General features: G+C 34.1%; 2 protein-coding genes and 1 long non-coding RNA gene across 3 annotated transcripts; 1 reads left to right on the top strand and 2 right to left on the bottom strand.

The window, feature by feature from the left end:
* Positions 1-206: 206 nt before the first annotated feature.
* Positions 207-7,918, top strand: LOC131657725 (lariat debranching enzyme-like). The gene is made up of 13 exons (XM_058927091.1): positions 207-610; positions 712-833; positions 972-1,165; positions 1,484-1,666; positions 1,757-1,875; positions 2,007-2,146; positions 2,671-2,787; positions 3,021-3,082; positions 3,601-3,693; positions 5,438-5,746; positions 6,821-7,000; positions 7,084-7,249; positions 7,354-7,918. The coding sequence occupies exons 1-13, from the start codon at positions 330-332 to the stop codon at positions 7,770-7,772; spliced, it is 2,385 nt and encodes a 794-aa protein (XP_058783074.1). The 5' UTR covers positions 207-329; the 3' UTR covers positions 7,773-7,918.
* Positions 7,919-10,414: 2,496 nt separating this feature from the next.
* Positions 10,415-11,662, bottom strand: LOC131660680 (protein ENHANCED DISEASE RESISTANCE 2-like). Its single transcript, XM_058929970.1, has one exon. The coding sequence runs from the start codon at positions 11,455-11,457 to the stop codon at positions 10,582-10,584; it is 876 nt and encodes a 291-aa protein (XP_058785953.1). The 5' UTR covers positions 11,458-11,662; the 3' UTR covers positions 10,415-10,581.
* Positions 11,663-19,016: 7,354 nt separating this feature from the next.
* LOC131660681 (uncharacterized) lies at positions 19,017-23,283 on the bottom strand. The gene is made up of 3 exons (XR_009301011.1): positions 23,094-23,283; positions 22,941-23,011; positions 19,017-20,368 (listed from the first exon to the last, which is right to left on the bottom strand). It is a non-coding gene; the product is annotated as an uncharacterized LOC131660681 (long non-coding RNA).
* Between the last annotated feature and the right edge of the window lie 3,679 nt (positions 23,284-26,962).

Raw genomic sequence — 26,962 nt, forward strand, 5'->3', positions numbered from 1 at the left:
ATAAATTATTATGGACCCTTGGATCATTGGATCAAATTCTAAACATCAATGGTTATTACTCAATACTAAAATCCTTGTGCATATTAGCCAAAGCCGTTTACACTGTCAGTACACTACATTTAAACTCTAAAATAAACACTCATAACTTTATCAAAAATATTAAAATTTATAAATTTTCTTAGAAAAAGAAAAGAGGTTTAGGAAAGTGAAATAATTTTTCTTTCGCATGCATAGTAACAATAAACTAACAGAAAGAAAAAATCAATAAACTACCGCAATCGATAAAACCCAAACCCTAGCTTCAGGTTTTCCGATCAAACTCTGAAACGATGAAGATAGCAATAGAAGGATGCATGCATGGCGATCTCGACAATGTCTACAAAACCCTCCAACACCTCGAAAAATCCCACAACACCAAAATCGATCTCCTCCTCTGTTGCGGCGATTTTCAGGCCGTGCGTAACGAGAACGATTTGAATAGCCTAGCCGTACCAGAGAAATACCGTACCATGAATTCCTTCTGGAAGTACTATTCTGGTTTGCAGGTTGCTCCGTATCCCACAATCTTCATTGGTGGCAACCACGAAGCTTCCAATTATCTATGGGAACTGTGAGTGATAAGTGCTTTTGCTATAAGTTCTTTTATCAAAAGTGCTTAATTTGACTGTTTCTCCAAACAAGGCCTTAATTTTATATTTTTGTTCTATTTAGGTATTATGGAGGATGGGCTGCACCTAACATATACTTTTTGGGAGCGGCTGGTGTTGTTAAGTTTGGGAATATACGAATTGGCGGGCTCTCGGGAATTTATAAGCATTTTGATTATAAATCAGGTTTGTTTATTAATTGATTATGAATTGCAGTTATTTGTTCATGTTGCTACCTTGTAGTTGTATGTGAAAATAGAGTATTGATTTGAAAAGATATAGTGAGGAATATGATGTTAGCTGTTTATTGGATTATTGGAGCAGGGCACTATGAGAGGCCTCCTTATGATAAAAATACTATTAGGTCTGCGTATCATGTTCGAGAGTATGATGTTCGCAAACTCATGCAAGTTGAGGAACCTATTGATATTTTTCTATCACATGATTGGCCGGTGAGGATCACTGATCATGGGGATTGCGAGGCACTTCTACGGAGGAAACCTTTCTTTAGGGAAGAGGTAAGAATTGCAACAAACAAAATTCATGTTGGTTTATAAAAGAAATTTAAGCTTTTAGTAATGATTAAAGCTATTCATTTTTTTTGTACTTTTGGGTAGCATTTAGAAGACTAAGAAAATGGTCGGTAAACTAGTATCAGATTTCTTTTTTGTAAGAAATATAAATTTATAAAAGGTAAATGGGAAGCCGTTGCATGCATAATTGTTTTAGAGCAGTCATATAGATAATATATATATATGCTTTGAACATATAGCACATTGGCTGTCTATAACAATAAACAACAAATGTTTTATTTGTCACGTTTATAATTTTTCCAGATAGAGGGAAATAGACTTGGGAGTAAAGCTGCTGCCCAACTTCTAGAAAAATTGAAACCACAATTCTGGTTTTCGGCACACTTACACTGCAAGTTTGCTGCTGTTGTTCAGCATGGGGAAGGAGGTCCTGTGACAAAATTCTTAGCACTTGATAAATGTCTTCCTGGACGTGATTTCTTACAGGTATAGGTGTACAACCATAACGCAAAGGAAATCTTCTGTGATAATTGTTTGTGTTAGTAACTATAATCGTGGCGTGTTCTCTGCCTTTAGGTTGTTGAAATTGAATCAGAGGCAGGACCTTATGAGATTCAGTTTGATGAAGAATGGTTAGCAATAACACGGATGTTCAACAATGTATTCCCTTTGACGCCCAAAGGTGCAGATTTTCGGTGTGTGTGATTAAATATCATTATGGGTTTAAGCCGTCAAACATAATTTTCTTTTGTTGTCTTGTTTTTTCCTTTCCTCCACCCACAAGAAAAAATTATAAAAAAATAAAGCTGTATGCACTTTTTGACAGAGGTGTAAATCTTGAAATGGAAGATTGTCGCAAGTGGGTTAGAAGCAAGCTACAAGAATGGGGTTGTAAACCTTCTGAGTTTGTTAGAACAGTTCCATGTTATGATCCTTCTCAAGCCGGTGTTGATGGTGCTTCTGCTGGTATGTCTATGTTCCAATTACAATGTTTATATTGTAAGCCGCAAAATAAGATTTGTTTAGTTTGTTCTCTGGTTACAGATATTCATGAAGTGTTTAATAATTTATAGATTTATTTTTATAGATTTTTAAGAAAAAATTATTTTATAAAAAAATATGTATCGAGAATGATTTTCAAGAGAAGCTACTAAAAACAGCTTATTTGATTTCTATATATATTTTTAAAATTACAACAAACAAATGAGAAGGCCTTAAATTGGTTTTTCTATTAAAAAAACTGTCACGAATGGGCCCTGAAAATGTATGATCTTTGTATTTTTTAAATACATCAAGTACTATTGTGTTGTGTCTTCTCCATTCATACCTTTTTTTTCTAATTGATTTTTCTATGTTTTAGAATATAGAAAGAAAAGAAGGCTGAGTATCTCATAACTTTCCATATTTTCATTATGCCATACTGCCATTTGTTGTATTGCTTAAAATATAAGTATAGAAGTTTCAATTTTAAAATATTTTATCTTTTGCAGTCAATCCTCGGAATCCTCAGACAGAATATCTTTTGCGACTTCTGGAACTTCCATATCTTCTTGATAGAAATCCCGAAGCAAAGGACATGTCATCTTATCCTTCTTTAATTCCAAGAGGTAAATTTTATCCTCTATATTGGTTACACATGGGATGCCAATTCATTTCTGAATGTTTCAACTGTTTACACAACTACATTTGCATTTTATTTGAAAAACTTTGAGCAGGGTTATTTGATTTAGTTTATGTGCAGTTGTAATTGCAAAAGTTATGCTAGTAAGCATGTATTGTAAGCATATAGTTTACATCTTTCTCCTTTTTCTTAATCAATTATTTATGTATATGATTCTAGGCCCTTGTGATAACTATAGCGAGGACATTCCCATTGACGACGTGGATGATGACGATGATGAGGTGGAAACTGAGACTTGAATTTTAATATGTCGTTGCAATTAACATGCTAGCTAGCTGCTGCTTACACAATATTGACTCAGAATGTACACACAGGATTGTGGGTTTTCCACTCTCTAATTTGCATTTCTGTTGCATGTATTTTAATCAACCATCTGAAAAGGGGGGAAAAGAACTCTTGGGCCTTTCCAAAAGTCAGCTAGTTTCAACTTACAATGCAGTTTTGTTCAATATCTGTTGTCTAGTCTTTAGGTCATGCATTGGGGGAATAAATTGACACCCATGGTTTTGCCAATTGCATTGACACTGCTAAACTGCGTGGGGTCGATTTGAGTAATGATCCTCTCATTTTCTAAAAACCATTTTCTAAAAAATTGTAAAGTTCCGTTACTATAATTTTATGTATGAAGTTATTTTAAAAATTGTAAAGTTCCGTCGCTAAAAACAATCTATAGTTGCTCACATTTGCCTTTTTGCTTTCATCAAAGCTCAAGTGTTGAGTAAATTTGTTCCATTTCTAGGGATTTGCTACAATTTTTGGCATTGGTTCTATTTTGAGGTCTGCCCTAATATCCAAAAATCAGATACCAGCTCAATGTGCTTTGGAAACACAGGTAAATGACAGAAATATAGCAAGAGTTGAAGGAAAAGTTTTTTTCCCTAATAGAAAAATAAAATTACAAGGAAGAAATAGATAGTTGGAAAGACCAGAGAATATGTGAAGCCAACGCAGGACTCCCTCCGTCCCAAAATATAAGAGAAAAAAAATGCATTTTTGTTGTTCCAAAATATAAGAGAAAAAAAAACTAATTTCATATTTTCAAGACAAAATTAAATGCATAGTGCATTTGGTTTACATTCTCTCTCATCTTTTCTATAACCAACAACAAATCAAGATTTATTTTTACATCTTTCTAAGCACTTTATTTCATTAAACTCACTCCCTTCGTTCCTTTTTAAGTGTCGTTTTAGCAAAAAGCTCTTCCACCAAGATAGTGGATTATTAGAGTTACTTTTTCTATTATACCCTTATTTATTTTTCTCTTTCTAAATAAATTCAATCATACACTCTCTTTTTCCAATAACTAATTGAAAATTTTGAGGTGGAGTTATTGAAAAAATAAGGGTATAAATGACAAATTATAACATTAAATTATAAAACGACACTTAAATAGGAACAAAAAAATTCTTCTAAAACGACACTTAAAAAGGAACGGAGGGAGTACAAGTTAAATGGTTATGTTTATACTTTTTTTAATAAGTGTATTTTTTATTTTTTCTCTTATATTTTGGGATAGAGGGATAGAGGGAGTAAGTTGTTTGTTGCCTTAATAAATGCCCCATTGTTTCAGACTTTGAAGATTTTTTTTCTTACTAAGCTACCACATAATACACTAGCTTGAAAAAATCACAATAATAAATGTTCGTGTATGGGTTTAAAAAGGGCTTACAAATCTAGGCCTAAGAATTTTTTTTGAAAAGTAGCCAAACCTCGTAAATAGTGCTAGAGAATCTGAATGAAACAGAATGGTTATAACCGTTTTTAAGGGGATCAAATGGCATCCCATAATTTATACTTCTCACGTCTCATCTTTTTGTATAGATCATCTAACACCAGATTAGGTTACTAGTACAAACTAGTATGATAGAAGTAAATTTTTGTGAGCTAACTCTCTTCCTATAATCTACAAATTCACCAAACTAGGACTCTTCAAGTACACTTCATTCTCATTGCTGGTGACCCGGGTATGGTCCTGGTTCATCATCCTTGCATGAAAAGGCTGGATTTGACTTTAGCCTTCATTATAAATTTATCACACATTTAATGCCATACTTCCCAAAAAAATAATTGAAACAAACTTAAATTTTGATTCCTTCACCAGTGTGTCATCCCTAGTCTGATGTTATGTTACAACAAGACCCCATACTAAATACCAATCCAGTCCATTGGCCAATCATCAACATTATTGTCCAGCTTGATTCCACTCTTATCTTTATAGTTTTCTGTCGGCGTTTATGATAAAAAAAAATTAAGTCCTTTATTGATGAAAGTGTTAAATCAAAGTACATACTGTAACTATAACCAAATGCCAATTCTCCAGCATTCCATTAATTCTAGTAACACCATTTCTCAAAAACATGTGCTGCAGTTATTGTTACTACCACTACAAGTCACCTATTATAAAGAGTTGCCAGAATAACATCTTCACATTTTTTAGTATGTGTGAAATGATTAAATAGACTATTAATGACTTCACCAAACCACATAAATGTAGTTTTAAATAACGACAATTTTTATTGTTACCATGGTACCACACCTCTATTTTATTGTATGATTATGTTTGTGTGTTTCACTAACTAGTCAAGAGTAGTAAAATATTCTGCACACTGCCCTTCAGGCACTGCTTTGAACCCTCAAAAAAGTACCTAACGTCTGGTTCTATGGAGACAACAAAATCAATGTTTCTTTCCATGCTAGTTTCTTTTATTTTTATATTTTGTTGTTATGTTTCATCTGTTAAGGCTGCTCTCTCTTTCGGCTTTTATGCTGATTCATGTCCGAATGCAGAATTGATGATAAGAAATACAGTTAGTTCAGCTTCTTCTAATGACCCCTCCGTTCCGGGGAAGCTCCTTCGCTTGGTTTTTCATGATTGTTTTGTTGAGGTTAGTCGTCAACCGGTGTTCTTCATCAAATAGATTTGTTCTGTAAGATTGTTTGAGATAACTTATGAAAATAATTTCTTACATGTTTGTAAATTGTTTTTCTGTTTATTTTCAATTGTCCATAAGCTTTGCATGATAGCTTATTAGGACTTTTTCTTGCTTTTATTATAGAAATAATTTATAGATATGTTTATACTATAAATGCGTAATTAAGCTGTTTATCCAGATATGTGAAATTCAAATTGATTTGGTCTTGAGATCTTTGTTATTTCCTCCACATTAGTCCTTGCTTCAGGTGTCCGTCCCTAAGTGTGGGGTGGTTTTAAGTTTCACATTGACTAGAGACAAGACTTAGATAGTGTTTGTAAGGTTTGAGTAGTCCTGAACTTACAAGTTATTTTGTAGGATTGAGTCGGACTTTGAGACAAAATTTTAAGGTTTGAAGTTGTGATGATGACCTTGGAAGTTGCATGCGATAGCGAGCTATGTCCTATACGTGTCAGTTTTGAACACCGATAGAAAATCGATGCATGTAGATACACTGAATGTATTTGTAAAGTTTGAGTAGCCCTGATCTTCCGAGTTAGTTTGTAGACTCTAAGCCAAAATTTTAAGTTTTGAAGTTGTAATGACCTTGAGAGTTGCATGCAATAGTGAGCTATGTGGCATCCATCGATAGTTTATATAGAAGATGTGTCTGATGTCCTATACGTGTCAGTTTTGAACACCAACAGAAAATTGATGCATGTTGATACATTGAATATGCTTGTAAGGTTTAAGCAATCCTGATCTTACAAGTCATTCTGTAAGATTAAGTCAGACTCTAAGCCAAAATTTTAAGATTTGAAGTTGTGATGACCTTGGAAGTTGCATGCAATAGCGAGCTATGTAACATTCATCAATACTTTATATTGAAGATGCGTCTGATGTCCTTAACATGTCAGTGTCATGTTTGTGTCATGTTTGTGTCAGTGCTTCATAGATAGTAAGGGAATCATACAAGACACTTTGACAGATTTTTTCAATTTGATTGTTGCTTAAGACGGTCTAAGACATTATTTATTTGAAATGCAGGGATGTGATGCATCTTTGATGCTACAAGGGAACAATACAGAACAAAGTGATCCAGCAAACAGGTCTGTTGGAGGATTTTCTGTTATAGAATCAGCAAAAAGACTTCTTGAGATCTTCTGCCCTGGAACTGTTTCTTGTGCAGACATAATCGCTTTAGCAGCCAGAGATGCAGTCGAAATTGTAAGTTCACCACTGCATTTTCTATATTATCCTTCAATTCTACATTGACATTCTATTGACTGAAAAGGCACTTTGCGAAACAGGCTGGAGGACCGAGGGTTCAGATTCCTACAGGTAGAAGAGATGGAATGGTTTCGATTGTTTCAAATGTTAGACCAAACATTGTGGACACTAGTTTTACTATGGATGAGATGGTTAAGCTCTTTTCCACCAAAGGATTGTCCTTACTCGATCTCGTCATTCTTTCAGGTTCACGTTCTTCGCCTAAGTCCAAAAATAGTCGCAAGTTTTGAACCGTTTACATTTTATCGAACTAGCGTTACATACTTAGCACTAATATTTAACCTTTGCAGGAGCTCATACAATAGGATCAGCTCATTGCAACACATTCAGGTCGCGGTTCCAACAAGACTCAAATGGAACTCTTAGGCTCGTCGACCAAACCATTGATACTGATTACGCTGACGAGCTAATGAAACAGTGTCCAGTAACTGCCCAACCATCCGTGACAGTGAACAATGATCCTGAAACATCTATGCTATTTGACAACCAGTACTACAGAAATCTTCTAGCTCACCGAGTTCTGTTCCCGTCTGATTCAGTTTTGTTGACCGACGTTAACACGAAGAAAATGGTGGAGGATTTTGCAAATGATCAACAACTTTTCTTTGTCAATTGGGGCGCTGCGTTCGTGAAACTAACTAGCGTTGGCGTTAAGACTGATGAGGAGGGCGAAATTCGTCGTTCTTGTACAGCAACTAATGTTGTATAAATGTGCATAACAAAGGTTATGGAAAAATATCCTTTGTAGTTTGTACATTATTTTGCTGTCTTGTTTCTTTGTCAATTCTTTTTTGTCCTCTCTTCTATTCATTGTGGCTGAATTTGAGAAATATGAAATCTTAAAACTTATAAAGAGTCATGCTTTCTCTTAACAAAGATAATGATGACTCATACAATTATTTTAGATTAAGAATATTTTTTCTTAAACCTTTTTTTTTGTCTCTCCTTCAAAGGTGGAAAAGAGTAAGGGTGAAGAAAAAACCACAAATTAAATTCTCTTGTGTGGAAAGAGAGGGAACATTAGTAAGTGTAGAAGTTAACAAAACATTAATTTACTAATGTGAAGAAGATTCAAAACTGAGCTTGTGTGACTTGAAAGTAACAAAGTTGAGACTAGGGGTGGCAAAACGGGCCGGGGCCCGCCGGGCCGCTCGCGCACCCGCCAAAAACTGGCGGGTTGGGTTGGGACTTTAGGCTCGCCGCTCGCCAATGCCCGCCCCGCCAAAACCCGCCGCCCGCCATACCCGCCCCGCCAAAGCCCGCCGCTCGCCAAAACCCGTTTCTCCTCCAAAACTCACTCTTTTTTTAGTTAATTCTAGTAATTGCAATTCTTGATGGTTTATTTTATACGTTTATTTATAAATATATGTAATATATGTAATATTTTTTAGAGTAAATTTGTTAAAAAATTACTTTTATAAAAGATTGTTTTAAAAAATAAGTGAAAAGTTTAATTAAAAGGTAAAAAAAATATTAATTTATTAAAAAAATATAAATAAAAATAGGCGGGTAAGCCCGCCGCCCGCCAACCCGCTATCTTGGCGGGGCGGGCATGATTTTGATGCCTATTTTACTTGGCGGGCATGCCCGCCCCGCTCGTTTTTTGGCGGGCATAAGGCAGGGCGGGCGGCGGGCGGGGCGGGCGGCCCGTTTTGCCACCCCTAGTTGAGACGACATTGTTAAGTAGGGTATTTTGAAAGTTTAAATTTAATTGAGAAGTTGCCTAATTATTGTTTCATTTTATACTATAATTGATATGATGTTGGATAATTTATTTGGAAGATATAGCGACACTCCACTTTTTTCCCTATGAAGGGCAAGTGCATTTTAGTAACACAAGAAACAAAGTTTGAAATTGTTTGAGTAAAGTTGAAATTCAACTGTTTTTAAGCTAGTTAACACTTCTTAAAATTGCTGAAATCAGTTAAAATCAAATGATCTTATTAGTTTATATTTTACCTTTTTTTCATGGTCCTTTTAATGAATAAAATTTTTCTTCTTTCTTTTAACTTAACAAGTTTTGAAAAAGGGAGACATAAAGAAAGGTATAGAGTAAATTTTTTTAATCTTGGTATTCGATTTGCAGCCGAATAATCAAAAGATCAATCTCATCGCTCATTTGCGAGAGTTCAGTTATAGACTTGTTTCAATACAAAAATTGTTTGCTTACATATCGCTCATTTGCGAGAGTTCAGTTATAGACTTGTTTCAATACAAAAATTGTTTGCTTTATAGCATAATCAATCTCGCCGTCTACTTGTAGGAATCCAATTATGAATTTGTCTCAACGCAAGAATTGTTGCGAAATCCAATTATGAATTTGTCTCAACGCAAGAATTGTTGCACCCAGTGGAATTCGAATTCCAACATCAGACCTTAAGAGGATATGATATAGAGTAATATCTCAGTTGTATCAGATAGTCAATCTTCTAAGTTTCAGCACCTTCAGTCATTCTTCCTCCTCCAACGCATGACGTTTCAGAATCATCCAACGCCTTCGGTCAATCTCCTTACTTTCCTTATGAATTACTACCTCTGTTCCTTTTTATAAGAGACAATTCACTTTTTAGGTTCATTGAATAATCAATGTATCTAGTCTATAAATAGATCAAATACATTGGTTATTCAATTAACCTAAAAAGTGACTTGTCTCTTATAAAAAGGAACGGAGGTAGTATTTAGTATTCATTTTATATATACATAATTATTTTAACTTTAGAGACGAGTTTACAAATCGATTCTATCCAAATAAAATATAAGTTTCGTTGTAATATAACTAAACAGAGAAAAATACAACTAAAGAGACAAAATAAGTGAGAAAAATATAAAGAATAAAAAATGAATCAGATTCGCCAAGTTGTTTTCTTCGCCAACTTCTTGCTATTGGACCCTTCCATAAAGCTAGAATAATTGACAACTGAGAAATGTTGTTTTACACAAAAGACTGCTAATTTTATATTACATTCACACTCATATATATATGGATGATATCCAAAGGCAATATCGATTCTTATGTCTAAATAACCGCTGAAAAACTGTAACAAGTCCTGAAAAACAAGAGGAAATAATTAAAAATAATAGCAGTCGTTAATCCATAATCCAAAAGCATGTCCCCTGTTTGATAGAAGAACAACAAAACCACTAGTATTTTCTTTTGTACTAAAACCCCATTGATCATTAGAAACCCAATTATTTTTTTTCAAAATCAAATTGTGATGCATGGATATTACCAGCGAATTGTACTATTTAAAGGAGTCATAAATAGTGGCAGCTCAGGTCAAAAGTCCTAGATCAAATTGTGCTACTTTTCTACCATTCAATTCAACCTAAAGATTCACCACCCACAAAAAATAAACAAAAAACAATGCCAATAATAATAATACAATATCTAAAATTCTAAATACACAGTCCATCCAATTGTCAAATTAGAAAAACAAAAAGTACAAGTAAACAATTTCAACAAAACTCAAATATTTATTTTATTAATCCTCCCTATCAGGACAAAATAAAAATAATTTTTAATTTTCACTTTCACTCGAGTCAGAAGCACCATGATGATTAACCTTAGCAATCCCTATCCTTGGCGCATCCACAATAACACAAGCAGAAGACATTTCCATCTGACAAACCCTAACCGCACCGATCAACTTCTCCGGCAACTCCTCCTCCGTCTGCGCCTCCACAACAAACCCCATATCAATCGTCACACTCGTCACATATCCTAACGCAAGGCGCAGGATAGCATTCGCGATTGCGCTACTTCCGATATCGACGTCGATTTCGAAGTAGTTAGGTCCTCTATGATAATGACACGTCAGCGCCTTCCCTAACAAACACGCGCTGTAGTTACCTACAGCTTTTTTCACTATCCACGGTCCTTTCACGATCCGGTTCACTAGCTTGAACCGCTGGTTCCGAAAGGAGTCGTCTCCTTCGATGAACCGTCCGAGTAACGAACCGGATTGGACCGGATCTTCTGTAAAGTAGTAGAACACTGCGCTGTGGTGTTCCTTACCTGGAATCTGGAGATTCACGGCGAAGATGAAGCTCTTCAGCGACTTTCCGTTGGATTGTGCTTTCTTGAGCGCGTTGGAGATTCGATTATCGGAGCGATTCAACACGTTGTCGAGTTTGGTTGAGGATTTGAGCCAGTCCATGCCGGCGGGAGAGAGGAGGTATTCACCTGCGGGGGATTTTTGTCGTTTTGTGAAGTAGCTTTGGGAGCGGAGGTTGAAGACATCGCCGGGAGGTGAAGCCCAGCCGTTTGTGCCGGTGTTGAGATCGACGTGACGGAGAGATCCGCCGTGGATTGTTTCGGTTGTCCAGTGGGAGGAATCGGCGGTGGATCCTGAATCGGAGCCGGAGCTCCGGGAGCTATTGTCGGTTGTGTACATCAGTTAGGTTTGGGGATTTGTGCTTAGTTGTTGGGGTTTTGAAGAGTGAAAAAGTTGAATTAATTGTTTTTTCTGTGTTCACTGCACATAGCGAAACACGCCTAAGAAATCAGTTCTCTCCTTTATTATTATGGAGCAACATGTGTTGTACAGTGAAATAAGGAGTAAAGAAGGAAAGAAGGAGGAAAGGGAAATGGTCCTGCGTTTCCTTCAAACTACGAAAGTGCCACTATTAGATATTACCTACCCAATCCAGTTTAAGAAGGAAAATATTTGAGTATTAAATATTAAGTTCATCATAATCACAAAATATTGTGTCAAAAAAATTATAATACTAACAAATATATGAGGCTTTTTTACTAATTTTGTTTACAATGTATAAATATTTATTGAAATAATTAATCAATAAATATTTATTGACTTGAATTAGTCATTTTCAATTATTATTACTATTATTATTATTATTATTATTATTATTATTATTATTATTATAGAATTATTTTAGATTAGAGCAAATAATTCATGTCATCTTAGTTTTTAAATATGGGGCGAATTCAATTTGTTTTGAAATAATTAATTTAATTTTTAAATATTTAAATCACAATCTTTATTTTGTGATAAGTTTGGATATTTATTCAAAATATTTTATATAGTAATTTTTTCTTGACCAAGTTTAATAAATAAATATTGAAAATATATAATAAATAAATTAAACTATACCATAAATGGGAAAAGAGACAATGTAATGGATAAAATAAAATAATAAAAATTATGCCATTTTTTAATTTAATTTTTTAAGGTATTTATACAAACATATACTACTAAGTTTCCTTAATAACATATTTTATTATATTAAATAATTCGTGATATGAAAAGGTAAAGAAAAACCCCTTAATTTAGGGATTCATGAAGGCGCTACAGAGAAAAGTAACGCGCTGGCATTAATGTGTTTAGTTTGATTGGAGGCAGAGGCACTGTGAATTCTGGGTGGGCATGTGCTTGTTAATAATTTGGCACAAATTTGAAACCATTAATTATCTCCGCATGTTAGTACATGCATGTATGTAATTTTGTATTGTATCTTAGATTGTGGTATTAATTTTTTGAATCATCACTCTATTAGTATAAATTTTAAAAATATATAACTTTATATTACCTTCGTTTTTAAATATAATTTTTTTTGACAAATTTTTTGTCCTATCAAAATTCTCCTTCAAATTTCAAAGAGATTAATTATTTATTTACAAATATAAATTAATTTTTAATTTTTAAAGATAAACTTATAACAACAACAAACCCATTTAATACTGACTTCGTTTATTTTAAATTTAAAAAATAGTCTTAATTACAGTTTTCGTCCCCCTATTTTCTCGTATTCACGAAATTGGTCCTCCTATTTTAAATTTAAACAGTTTTGGTCCCCCTATTTTAGATTTAAACAATGGTGGTCCCCTTTCATACTTTTTCACTTAAAATTAACGATATTTTTACTTTTTGAATGACAAATTACTTGTGAAACATGACAAATCATCATATATATAAACTTATTATTGAATTTCATAGATAAAAATATAAGTTAATAAATAAAAAATCTCATCGATTTTCTTTATAAAAACATGAGAGAGGGACTAAAACTGTTTAAATATAAAATAAGGGGACTAAAATTATTTGAATTTAAAATAGGGGGACTAAATTCGTGAATCAGACAAAATAGGGGGACCAAAACTGTCATTTAGCCTAAAAAATAAATTTTTTATTTTATTATTAAAAGTGACTTTTATGAAAAAAAATTAAAATAGTAAATATTATTTTAAATTCATTTTTTACAATTAAAAAACCAATTTCGATATTAAATAATATAAATATTTAATAATAAACTTTGCATATGCAATATCTGAACGCACATTTTTTCACATTTCTAGATGTTTCGGATATGCATATCCGAAATGACCTTTTTTACATTGATTTATCAATTAGTAGTTGGAATTAAAATATGAGAGATTTTTTCGCACATGCATATCCGAAATCACCTAAAACAAATATTTCGGATATGCACGTGCGGATTTTGCTCTAAATCTGTCATTTTTGTAAAAAATACTTCATCATTACATTCATAAAATCGGAGAAATAAAATAACTAAATTTGATACCTTTTATCCGATAAAGTGATTTGGAAATAACAACTACGTAAAATAAAATAAAATATCAAAATACAGTACAACGGTTGTTCTGAAAGTGTAAAATGTACGAATGTTACAACATGAAATGAAAATTCTAAAACATAAGTTACTGCTACTACTGAGTATGCCTAATCCTAACTCATGCGAGCTCCTCTGCCTCCTATAGGCCGCCGCATTGGACGTCTCACTAACCATCATCTCAACTACTACAACTGCCTCTACACCGCTCTCGTGAATGATCCCTCTGTCCAAATCTGCCCAATCAACCGTATCCGCTGACATATCGGTAGGAGATCAAAGGCATGGTCATCCTTGACCTGCTGATTCTCCAATAGCTCCTAATGTGTTGGCCTAGGTGGACGCCCAGGAGCATCAGGTGTCATGATAGGATGTGACACTTTAAAAAACCATGTCACGTATCCATCTACACAGTGTCAGCTCTAGGATGCCCACATACCTCAATAATTCTCTGGAAACAAATGATGCTCCAAATCTTGAAAGATATCAGTGAGAGCTCGACGGGTAATAGTGTCGGAAGCAGCCTCAAATAGAGACCTAGGTATCATTTGCACGCGTCCAAATTATCTAATGCACTATTCTGGCAGATACTTGACTATGGTGTTTGTCCCACTTGCTAACCATCCAGAATATAATGAGATGCGGTTGAAGGGGACAACATGCTGGTAATCACGGAAGAGCATCCAATTTATGTCATCATGAGCAGTACGATCGAGGTATACCCAATATGGCGCCACTTTATGATTCCCCCTTTGGAGGACGTATTGTGCAGCCCTATGCATGTCGTTAGTGTACAACAGATCAGGATCATAGCCATGAATGTAGTTGAAGTAAGAGATGATTCAGCTCTTAAACACAAATAGCAAAATATGTAAGTACAAGTTAATAAACAACATATTAAAAGTCATATAATTGAAAAGAAAGGTATTGTGAAGAGTGTGCAAGAGCCAATCGGCTGTTTGATCCTCTAGTTGCATGCTTCATTCAGCTTCTGGTGTAGCTATACTAAAATGGCGGCCCCTAGTTCCACTCATGAACTATAGTCAAATTCATAAAATACTAGAGGTATGTCACATCCACGTAGGTTACACTTTTGTCCGCAAAGAGGGACGTGCCAACCAAGATCATGAACCAACACCGCAAAGCACAACCGTGGTGGTATTCAACAAAAACCGCATTACCCTCATCATCGGCCTCAGCTGCCGCCACCATTCACCAGGTGATGCTCATAAAGCTTTTTTTGGGTGGAGAACCTGACATGCGCCTCATTCGTTGTTCTATAATCAAAATCGGTCGCAAAAGGATTCATACCTAGATAATCCACCATCCACTTGATTGCCTCAGCTCTTTGTATCTTGGAATGATTGAGTAACCTCCATCTAATAGGAAGGCGGAGCAGACAAGCCAAATCATGGAGGGTGATCGTCAACTCTTCAACAGGAAAGTGGAAAACGACGTCTCCTTGTGCCACCTTTCGACAAATTCCCCCTGCATGTTGTGGCTTATGGTAACATATCCGGTAAGGCATAATCCGCCAACTCCAGATCCAGAAACAACATCATTAAACCACTAAGCCTGTGATTTAAAGAGATTAAATATTTTTCGGGAATGGTTCACGAATTTTATGGGAAATCGTTCCTGTCACAAAAAAGATATGACAATGTTAATAAACCATTTAAATCCATCCCAAATATTTGTAAGTAAATTGTTTAAATTAAAAAGTGCAATAAGAAAACAACCTCTCCATCCCAAATATGTCAAGCGGCATGGTCATGATAGTGTATCAAGAGGGAACTATCAGAAAGCCCTCATGGGTAGCTGATGATTCCCCCTCCTGTGCATCATGTACATCCTTCTGAGCAACATCGTCATGCTCAGGGTGAACCTTATCCTCAGGGACCTCACCATGCTTAGGTACCTCCTCCTCTCGAGTAACCTCAACCTACGCATGGGCACGAGAGAAAGATGCCCGAGACAGGCGACTCCTCGGTGCAGATGAGGATCATGCAGGCACTTCCTCCACGCGGACTCGACCCCGTCCATGATTCATTCCTTGTTGTGCGACTCTCTCATGCCAAGCTGAGGTTGTCTGGGTTGGTCTCCCTTATTTTAGTCGATCGGTCTGTGCCTGGAGTGTTAGCCAATTTCTTGAAAAAATGTGACTAATTAATAAGAGGTAAGGTAATGAAATAATTTAACATTCATTTAATGAAACAAATTTGAAATTTAAAAAAACAAACTCAGGGAAGATTTTTCAAGTGCATATCTGAAACTGGTTGAGGGGGATTTCAGATATGTACTTGCGAAACAACCTGCGAACTACCATTTTTTCAAAGCTTCCACTTCTTGCCCTAACTCATCCAAAATCCAATTTTTAACATCCAAACACAAAGATTAAACTAAAATAACATCAAACTACACATTATCTTAGATTCTAACAAACCCAATATCAAGTTTGAGGATGAGGTAATGAGTAGGGAAAACTTACACAATTTTTTGAACTTTGAGGATAAGTTGGAATGAATGTGAATGTTTCTATGAAACTTTTGGAGCTTAAGAATCTTCAATGGAGCTTTTCAACTTCAATATAGTGGTAGGAAAAAATATATTTTTATTTATTTATTTATGGTGTATTGTGTGTTTGAAGAGAATGGAAAGAGTGAGAGTGCTCTTTGCCATCTTTAAAGATGTTAAATTACTTTGGATATGCATATCCCCAGTCATCTAGGTGACTTTGCATATGCATCTCTGAAGTCACCTTTTTTTCAAAAGAAATGATGACTTCGGAGATGCATATTGTTAGAATGCATAGGATAAGTATTTCTAGTATCGTCTCCTCAGGGATTGATGCGATATTATTGTCGTTCTACAGCTTAGTGTATTTTTAGTTAAGTTTTGGGTAACAGTTTGGTGACATGAAATATTAATAGCATGAAGAGTAAGTAAAGACAATAAAATAGGGTTTGAAAATGATTTAAGAAAACTGTGTCAAGATTAATGTTCATTAGCTTGCTTCATATGTACTCTAATGATCATATATATGAACCTATTAATGATTAATACAACCACGTATCCTCTCGATACTGTTTATCTCTAAAGCAATATCGTGATTATTATCATATTAACCGTCAGATGATCTCTCATGCCGACAATCAACGTGATAATCTTAAAAGCTTGATACATGTGATTATCAACTCACAAATCTATCTCTAGAGTTTGTTTATTGATAGATGAATATCTTTTAGGTCTAGCTTTGAAACATATCTCTCAATAGTGATCCAAAACAACAAATGAAACATAAACAACAAGATATTCACCATGTATTGATCATTAACCAAGTTCATACATAATAGATCAAAGAAAGTACATCTTCATAAACTAACTACCTTTAATCTTGACACAAGATGAAACTTAGCCCTCCATATCCATGGAAGCTTCAACAATAAGCAACAAACCAAGATTTAGTGACATCAAACTCAAGAAGATTGAAGAAAGATGTTTGGAAATCTTGATTTTCTCTTAAGATATGGTATTTTCTCTTCTTCTCTTGCCCTAGAAAAGTTTTCTTGGTTCTCTCTATTTTTTTACAAGATAAGATCACCCTTAAAATATCTCAAAGTGCCTAAAAGTAGTCCCTTGAAAAAGTACCTCCGCTTAGCGCACAGACGGCCGCTAAGCGGACCACTTAAAATATCTGCTTCCACGTAGACGGCCGCTAAGCGGAAGTGGCTGAACACAAATTTTCCTCTCGCCACTGGAAAGCGCGCTTACACGCCGCTGAGCGGCCCTTGCTGCACTACTCTTCTTCCTTTGGCCTTGAGACTTGCTGTAACACCCCGAGCCTTCGGCGTTCCCGACACTATTACCTCACGATCTTCTCTACCCCCCTCACTAGTAGAGTTTTTGCCTTTCGTGGGAATCGAACCCTGTACCCTGGGGTTCAAGTACATGTTCATTCCATTCCCACTACCAATTGAGCTATATGGTCAATTGGTAGTGGGAATGGAATGAACATGTACTTGAACCCCAGGGTACAAGGTTCGATTCCCACGAAAGGCAAAAACTCTACTAGTGAGGGGGGTAGAGAAGATCGTGAGGTAATAGTGCCGGGAACGCCGAAGGCTCGGGCTGTTACACTTGCTCCAAAATGCCATTCTTCCTCCCAAAACTTTCCACATTGCATAGAACCTACAAAATGCATAAGAAAAGCTTATAAATACTATATTTACTACTAAACTCGATTTTATTTATTTACACGATTATGAACCGTAATTACATTGAAAAGAAATGAGAAAAGTTATCAAAATACCACAAAAGTTATCAACAATTATCCACATTTTGGATTCTAACACATATGCAAAGTCACCATTTTTTTTTAGATAAAAGGTGACTTCGCAGATGCATATCCGAAATATAAGAATATTTTGGAGTATTCACTAGAGATCCCTAAGAAGGAGTATAGATGCATAAAGAAATTCTCTTTTATTTTTATTTGGTGTTAAGACTTGATTTTGGATATAGTAACAATGTTTTAAAAATCGGACCGGACATTAAACCGGTGAGGGTATTAGGTCACTGGTTTATTGGTCGAACCACTGGGTCACTGGTCGAACCGCATGACTAAACCGGATTAAACCAGATAACTCAGTTCAGTAGACCGGTCGTTATTACAAAATTATATAGGTATAAAATATGTCAAACCGGCTGATTTAGTCTCTATAAAATATAACTAGCACTTAAATTTTTTAAAAATATCATATCATAAATAAATTTACAAGTTTATAATTTAAATTCAAATTTTAAACATAGATATCACAGATAATAAAATAGTACAAAATTATAAAGTAGAACTGCAAACAAACTTTAATCGCAAAAATAATCTACTTAAATAATATATAATTAAATAATTTATAACTAAATAATTTCATTGTCTACTAAATTTAATTGAAAGGAAGGAAAATTCTTTAAATATTGGGATCTCCTTCTTCAATATCAAAACAATATAACCAAGTGGTTGAGCTCCATTGGGAAGGAGCCCCGTCCAAGGACGTACTCGGGAAATACCGAGTTCGATTCTCAGGCGGAACAATCTTGCTCGGCCAGTGCGCATGCCTCTCCGCACGAGCCGGATTAGTGGCCCACCTGTGGTGACTGGTGGGTCGACATCGGTGCGAATAGCAAAAAAAAAAAAATCAAAATAATATGCAACAAAGTCAACCGTCCGCAACATCTTTATTTTTATTTTTTATTTTTTATTTAAGTTCTTCTATTTTTTATTTCTTTTATTTTTTATGTTTATTTTTCATTAAAATAATTAAAATGGCGTCATTTTAATTTTTTAAATAATTTTTTTGTTAAAATGCAATTAAACCACCGGTTCATGAAAAACGCCGATTTTTCTGGTTTTAGCGGTTTACACCGGTTTTGACCGGTTCACACCGGTTCAATGACAAATCCGATCTAGCAATTGAACCAGACCGATTACCTGGCCGGTTCCCGGTTCAACCGGTCCGACCGACCGGTTCGGTCCGGTTTTTAAAACACTGTATAGTAATAATTTTGTGTTACAGCCTATTAAAAAAAATTATCTTTACTTGATATGAATTTGAGTATTAAGGTTTAAAATTATCTTTGACTTGATGTCGTAGACTTGTAATTACACAGCAATTCCGTGGACAAAAAGTAAATTTAGCAAATGAAATAGATGTAGGTGACTAAGTCAATGACGCATTCACAAAATGACATGTAAAGTGAAAACATGCTGCATGATATTATAACCAAAACCCATTTTTGCGTTCATCATTTTATCCTTTCACTAGATAGTTCATGAAAAGATTTTTGAGCACGTGGCTGTTAATTCTCACGCCAACTGTCAAAGTCATCAAGCCACCTAAAGACAAACCAACCAGCTAAGCATCACGTCGTTACGGATGGTTTCCTTGTCGACATATCTTTTTTCTCTGTTTTTTTCACATGATAATATTTTTTTAAAAAGTACAACACTAGTCAATTTGATACTATTTAGTTACCAAAACACATTGCAAAAGCCATAAGGGTGCTAGCTAGCATGGTAATTTGAATCTGATGCAGTCACTGTTTTTACACAGCTATACAGTTAAGATTTTATTGGCCGATTTAATTTGCACTCTGATCATGACCGGATGGATCAGATAAATTCCACTAAGAACAAATCCAATTTTATTTGCAGGATTTTCTGACTGCAGCAAATCTTGATCTGTGGATACACATGTGAAACTTCGCTAAGAACAAGTCATAAGAATAAGAATGACAATACCATTAAAAACCAGCTACGATTTTGGAAAGCACACCATTGTTATCAATTTACAAAACATCATCTTCTGTTATGTGAGTTCCAATATTATACTGCTACACATATTCAAGGCATATCAACAAATTAATAAGAATTAGAATAAAAATTTGCATTATTTATTCTACTACTAATAAAGCAATTCATCAACTCAAGTTTTGTGTTAGTTTATAAAAGAAGATTGACTAATAAATAACTAACGACAATGACAAGTAACACATGCAGCAAGGACCAAATATAAATCTCTAGAAAAGATTCTACTTCAACAATCTTAGAAGACCTAAAGAAAAAATATCAAATTTTATAGCTTGCCAATTCTGAGCATTGCCAATTTCCCAAAGCAGTCAGCTGCAAAATTTCCTTTCTCCAAGGATGCAAACTTGTTTCTGCAAATATAATACAATAAATTATTTTGCTGAATAGTAGTTACAATTCTACAAAAGTCACACAGATGACAGATATGTATCTTTGATTGTTGAAACATTCGTTCACATTCATATGACCATAACCTTTACTCCCAAAAGACAAACAGTGAATTTGCTAAATCGGAAGCCTTAGTTTGGCAAAAACTACTTCAAATTTCCAAACACAGTAGAATTGCATTTTCGCTCAAATGTTGTTAAAAAATTTAACATATTCTATTCATAATTTTGGTTAGTACTTTAAAGAACAAAGTATCTGGCCACAATAAACCCAAATGGATCAAAATGCAATTGGCATGATTGGATTTTGTTTTAAAAATGAAAATGAAGCTGTTATAGCTGTCAAATTTTTCTTTCATTACCCCAGATAACTGCTATTAAAGGAGAAGTTTTTCGTCTATACTCTATATCAAGCTTGTTTGGGAAGGATGGACCTAAATGTCCATGCTGTTATTTTTTAGTTGGATGTCAAATTTGTGGTAGAGTGTTGGCGAGTCTTTATTTTGAAAATTCTCATGTTGAGTTCCCTAAGAGAGAATAGAGAAGCAAATGTAGTCGCTCGCTCATGCCTTAGCAAGAGTAGCCACATATATACCTAGGCTTCATTGATAAAATGAAGTAAGTATTCTTTTCCTGTCAAAAAAAGAAAAAAAACACGTAGTCTCAAAAACTGCACAAGGCAGGAAAATTGAAAACTCGTGCAGGGACATTTCATTGTGAGAATAACATAACCTAAACTTCCAATATATTGTTGGGCAATGGACAGTAACAGGGCATGTTTCATTAACAAATAGTATTAATTATAGACCAACTTTATTGAGTTTTTTTTCTGATAAATTTTCTCCACGGGGCGTAGTTCTACTTAAGACATTGTTTGATAAACGTGAGCATCTTTCTTAGTTGGAATTTGAACCTTGATTCACGACGCTGTAAGATACTAACCCAACCATGCTTAAACCACTACATGTTAACACTATTAATGCACAAGCACAGCTCATTAACATTATAGTTTATACAATCAATAAGTACCACTGCCAGGCTGCATTTGCTAATTTTTAACTTCTCGTCAATCTCCGGCCTCTTTTATCAACATGATGCCTTAAAAAAGCCATGATAAGTAAAGGAAAGAGCCTCAGCTGGGTTGCAAGCCAGACTACATCGCAACTTCAGCAATCATGGCTTTAACAAGGATAAAGCCCAGGCTAATTGCAGTTTCCATGGAGATTATTTTCTTAAGACAATAGAAACCACTACTTTTGGATTGCATGTATAAAACTAATCTTCTATTGAATTGGGAAGCCAGAACCCAAACTTGAAACATCAAAAAAGTCCTAAACAGTAATCATCTGCCATGAATTTACAAAAAGAATTACTCCTCAAGTTCTTATATTCTTACTTATAAGCATTTTCCCTTTTCATTTACAAAATTCAACATCTAACTAATGACTTCTTTACAAAAATCTTCTATTTAAAGTACCATTGGAAAATGTAAATCATGTTAAGCTCTCATGATATCAACAAATATAAGGATAAATATGTAAAAGTTCCAACTTTTTAACAAATTTATTACTACCATTACTTTCCTTAATATCAGTAAATTATGTAAGAATGTCTTATAATAAGCTATGTTTGAATATTATAAAATGAAATAAGCGGAATGGAAAGAAGCGGAGTGAAGCGGAGCGGAATGGAGATTCCATTCCATCGTTTGGAAATTTTACGACGAAATAAGGCAAATTATTTGGGGGACGATGATAATTGATGGAATGGAATGAAATCCATACCATTCTGCTCCGCTCCATCCAATTTTAGGGTATGTTTGGATTGATAGAATGTGACAGAATGGCGTGGAATGAAGATCCATTGTTTGGATCAATTAAAATCGGATGGAGCGGAGCGGAATGAAGTGGTATGGATTTCATTCCATTTCATCCCTATCCATCATATTTATTCCTCTCCAATTTGGGTGGAATGGAGAATTGACTTTGCCTCGTCCTAAAATACCCAAAACATGGAATTGAATCCTCATTCCGCTCATTCCATTCTGCTCCTTTCCATTCCGTTCCGTACATTTCATGATAACCAAATATAGTCCCCATACAATGAAACACCACTCCCTCTCATACCACTCCATTCCTTCTGATTCCATCAATTCAAACAAACAAAGCCTGATGGAGGGAGTACTAGTTTGCTGTTTACTCCTATGATTTTGGGGAAGCATTATTAGAACTTAGGGATTCCTACTTACTAATACTACTTAGATTAGATCTCATCCGCGGATTCAGATCAACCCTAAATTTTTGTGAAACTCAACTTGTGTTTTACATGAAACAATAAATCAAAACCCCAACAATACAAGCAAATGGAATAATCATTTAAGGAAACAACTCTAAAACAACGTATACAAATTTAAACCTCAGACCGATTCATTTACATCACTTCAAATGATAACACCGCCTGAGTAGAAAGAAAACAACGCGTAGCATGTAACAATTTCATAAACATATAAATTAGGGTTCAATATTCAATCACCAACCTTCTCCTTCAATGAGCCTTTCGCCTCTGTTGTGGTTGTTTCTGAGTCGCTAATCTATAAATCCAATATACCTGCAGTAAATCGGATAAGAACACCGTGATTTGAGAATAGATAAAAACAGAAGCGTGAAAAAAAATTGAAGAAGAAAATTACCAGTCCGAGAACATGAGCTCCTATTAGAAGAACGAGAAATAAAGGTCCTGCGTCGAGTAACCATGGTGGCGTAGATGAGTGTTGTTCTCGTGCCATAATGTATGAAATGTAACAAATCCAAATAAGCAGTGTATCGGTTTTGATCGATCACCAGAATCCGTCAATACAAAAGAATACCAGGCTCACATTCATAAATATGATGTAATTTTATTAAATGATAAGTATTGTACGGAAAATAATTTTATACTATCAATCAATCACAATCATCAATCATGTATCACTAGAATAAATTTCACTTTAATTTAAAAGTTCTTTTTGTTATAAAACTAACCAAAACAATATAGAGATGAAGGATACATGAAGGAGAGAAAGAGAATATAGAAAGCAATATTGTATTATCTTCTTTCAAGTGTGATTTACATTGTAATATGGGTCTCTATTTATAGGACTCAAGGGAGATAGAAAATCATACATATTAAACACATATTAAGTATGGAATAGGAAGATGAAGAACTAGGAGATGGATGGACATCCACTAACATAAATATTCATAACACTCCCCCTTGGATGTCCATTGAGGATATGCCTCGTTAAAACCTTACTAGAAAAAACCCAGTGGGAAAAATTCTAGTGAAGGAAAAAGAGTACAATATCCTTTGAATGTGAATTGCCTCATTAAAAACCATACCAGGAAAACCCAATGGGACAAAACCATGGTGAAGGAAAAAAGAGTGCAAAACATATGTATTTCTCCCCCTCATGCAGACATTTACATGTGAGACGATATTCTTTGTAGTCGTTGCTTAAAATGTCTTCTTCGAAGTGACTTCATGTAGTAGTAATAGTTATGTAGGATTTTATGAAGTTGTTTCCATGATTTGTTTCATAGATCTCCATGAAATGGTTGTACCATCACATGTAAATAAATAACCTCTTTCTGATCTACCATTGTGAGAATCTGACAAGTAACCTGCATCTCTAAGATAACGAAGTATATGTTTGACCGCTTTCCAATTTCTTCGTATAGGTGAATAATTCTATCTTACTTATAGATTGACCGCAAATGATATATCATGATGTGTATATTTAGCAAGGTGCATTAGTACTCCAATTGCACTAAGATATGGTACTTCTGGACCAAGCAATTTTTATCCTTTTCTCGAGGCCTAAAAAGATCTTTCTCCACATCTAATGATCTAACAACCATATTGGAGTAGGAAACATGTGACATTTGTTCATATAGAATCATTTCAACACTTTTCTATATAGCCTTTTGATGTACAAATATTCTTTTGTCCACATGCTCAATTTAGAAACCTAGACATATTTTGTCTTTTCTAGGTCCTTCATCTCAAAATCTTTATTTAAACAATTTGTAGCTTTTGGAAGCTCTTCAGGAGTTTCAATAATACTAATGTCATCCACATAGACAACTATTATTGCAAATACTTTTCCACACCATTTTATGAAAATACAAGGACAAATTGAGTTATTAGTATATTCGTCATTTAGTAAATATTCACTGAGGCGATTATACCACAGGCATCCAGATTCTTTCAGCCCATAGAGAGACTTGTTCAATTTTATGTAGTAGTTTTCTCGAGATCCACAACTACGTGCCTCTGGTATATTGAACCCTTCAGGGAGTTTCACATAAATGTCACTATTAAGTGAACCATATAAATAAGATGTCATTACATCCATCATGTTCAAATTAAGTCCTTCATGTGTTACAAGACTAATTAATCAAAAATTGATTGAATCCACTACAGGTGAATATGTTTTTATCAAAATCTATCTTAGGTCTTTGTGAAAATCATTGAGCAATAAATCAGACTTCATATCATTCTTATTTTTCTTTTTCACAAAAACTCATTTATATCCAATTAGTTTCACACCTTGAGGTGTTCAGACTACAGGTCCAAAAGTGAGTCACTTGTAAAGTGAGTTTAATTCTTCTTCAATTGAATATATTTATTTTGGCCAATTCTCACTTAGTCTACAATCTTTAATAGACTTTGACTCATGATACTCGTTATCATTGATCACTTTTAGCGCTATATTGTATACAAAGACATTGTCAATATTGACTTTATTTGGTTATCTCAATTTCGGTTCCATTCCATTTCATCCATGACATAATTTATCGAGATCTCTTTATTTCATATTTCAAGTACTTGATTTGTTCTTCTGGAACTGAAAATTAAATTAGATCAAAGTGCTTTTAGCATTTTCATATCCTCACTTGGGTCATTTTTAGTTTCTTTTCTTAGTAGAGGACTTTTAACATTGGAACCGACTTTCATACCACGCTTCAGGCGCATCAACAACTCATTTGCAATATTATATTATCCAATAGGAGAATCAACTTTGAGTGGAGTATTATCAGCTGATAATTTATTTCATAAACTTTGCAAATGAATAATATTTTGAACTTTTGGTTTATATTGATTTGTACGAGGATCAAGACAACAATTTATTTTAAATTGTTCATTTGAACTTCTTGTTCATGATTTTAGTTGTTCATTTGAACTTCTTGTTCATGATTTCAGCTGTTAGTTTCCCTCCCCCTAATATTGGGAAAATTAATTTATCAAGTGATAATCAGCCTACTGGGCTGCAATCAAGTATTTGATTATTTGCTCAAATTGTATCCTCAAAATTGAGATTCATATTAATTATATTTTTCCAATATTCTTTCATGACTCATCTTAATGTATTATATTGGAGCAATTGGAATATACACAACACATCCAAATGTTCACTAAGATGAGAAATATTAGAATACATTAGGGAGGACTAAGATATAGTATACTGTTGGCTTAATGCGAATAAATATCTTAATAACATACTTTGGGTGTTTCAAATATATAATTTAGAATTGATGATCTCATAAGTATCAACCATATAATTAACTTTAGACGTCTAAAGAATGGATCTTCGGGTCCATTTTCTTTTTATGAACATATATTACATGATATTCAATATCAATTTTAATAATATATATGTGATACTTATACAGGAATTTCTATAAAAAAAGTTCAGAAAAACAAGATCTTAGTCTAATTAGGTGAGAAAATAATTTCACAAACTTCTGGTTGTGAATAGAGACATATGCATGATATTTTAGTCGATGCAACAGTTAATGTCATAAAAACGCAATTTCTCAAATTTTTATTTTCTTTTAGAAACACACAAAAATTTAATGGATTGAAGAAACTTCTGGTTCTTCAATACAAATTATTCGCATCATATTATATCCGAGATGACCCAACCGGTTTTACCAACGACACATTTAAGTGTAATTTGTAAACTACTGGTTTACAATGACATGTGCTTAAATTGTGCTAATATAAGTGTAGTACAAGCCCAAGGAAAAAAAGACGGTAGCTTTTCTATTATACATTTTATGTCCAAATTCATTTGTGTAATACAAAGATATTCAATACCTCCAGTATAATTCAAAACCAATATAATAATAGTATCTCATTATTAAACACTTTAATCAAACACATTCATATGAACATATTATCATATAATTATCAAACAATTACCCCTTATAAAATTAAACATATTTAATCAAACAATATTATATCACTAAAATTATATCGTCATATAATTAATTTGATTTACGATCCTTCAGGGATGGATAAGTTCTTCAAAAACTATAAAATTAATTTATTTTTCTATCCTTCAGGGATGCTTGATAAGTTCTTCAGGACCTATAAAAATAATTTGTTATATACAATAATCTAAAAAATATATATAACCATCCTTCTGGGATGCATTAAAATTATTTGTGTCATTTTTCTAGAATGACAATATTTTAATGAGCATATTACAAGTTATGAATTTTTAGATCGATACAA

This window comes from Vicia villosa, linkage group LG3 (genome assembly GCF_029867415.1).
Source record: "Vicia villosa cultivar HV-30 ecotype Madison, WI linkage group LG3, Vvil1.0, whole genome shotgun sequence".
In the NCBI taxonomy this organism is placed as follows: domain Eukaryota; kingdom Viridiplantae; phylum Streptophyta; class Magnoliopsida; order Fabales; family Fabaceae; genus Vicia; species Vicia villosa.

What these genes read in the sequence shown, in the direction of transcription:
- LOC131657725 (XM_058927091.1), top strand. Translation starts at nt 330, where the DNA reads ATGAAGATAGCAATAGAAGGATGCATGCATGGCGATCTCGACAATGTC. An exon ending in TTCATGATTGTTTTGTTGAG is followed by an intron (nt 5,747 to 6,820) that starts GTTAGTCGTCAA and finishes TTTGAAATGCAG; the next exon opens with GGATGTGATGCATCTTTGAT. An exon ending in CCAGAGATGCAGTCGAAATT is followed by an intron (nt 7,001 to 7,083) that starts GTAAGTTCACCA and finishes TTTGCGAAACAG; the next exon opens with GCTGGAGGACCGAGGGTTCA.
- LOC131660680 (XM_058929970.1), bottom strand. Translation starts at nt 11,457, where the DNA reads ATGTACACAACCGACAATAGCTCCCGGAGCTCCGGCTCCGATTCAGGA.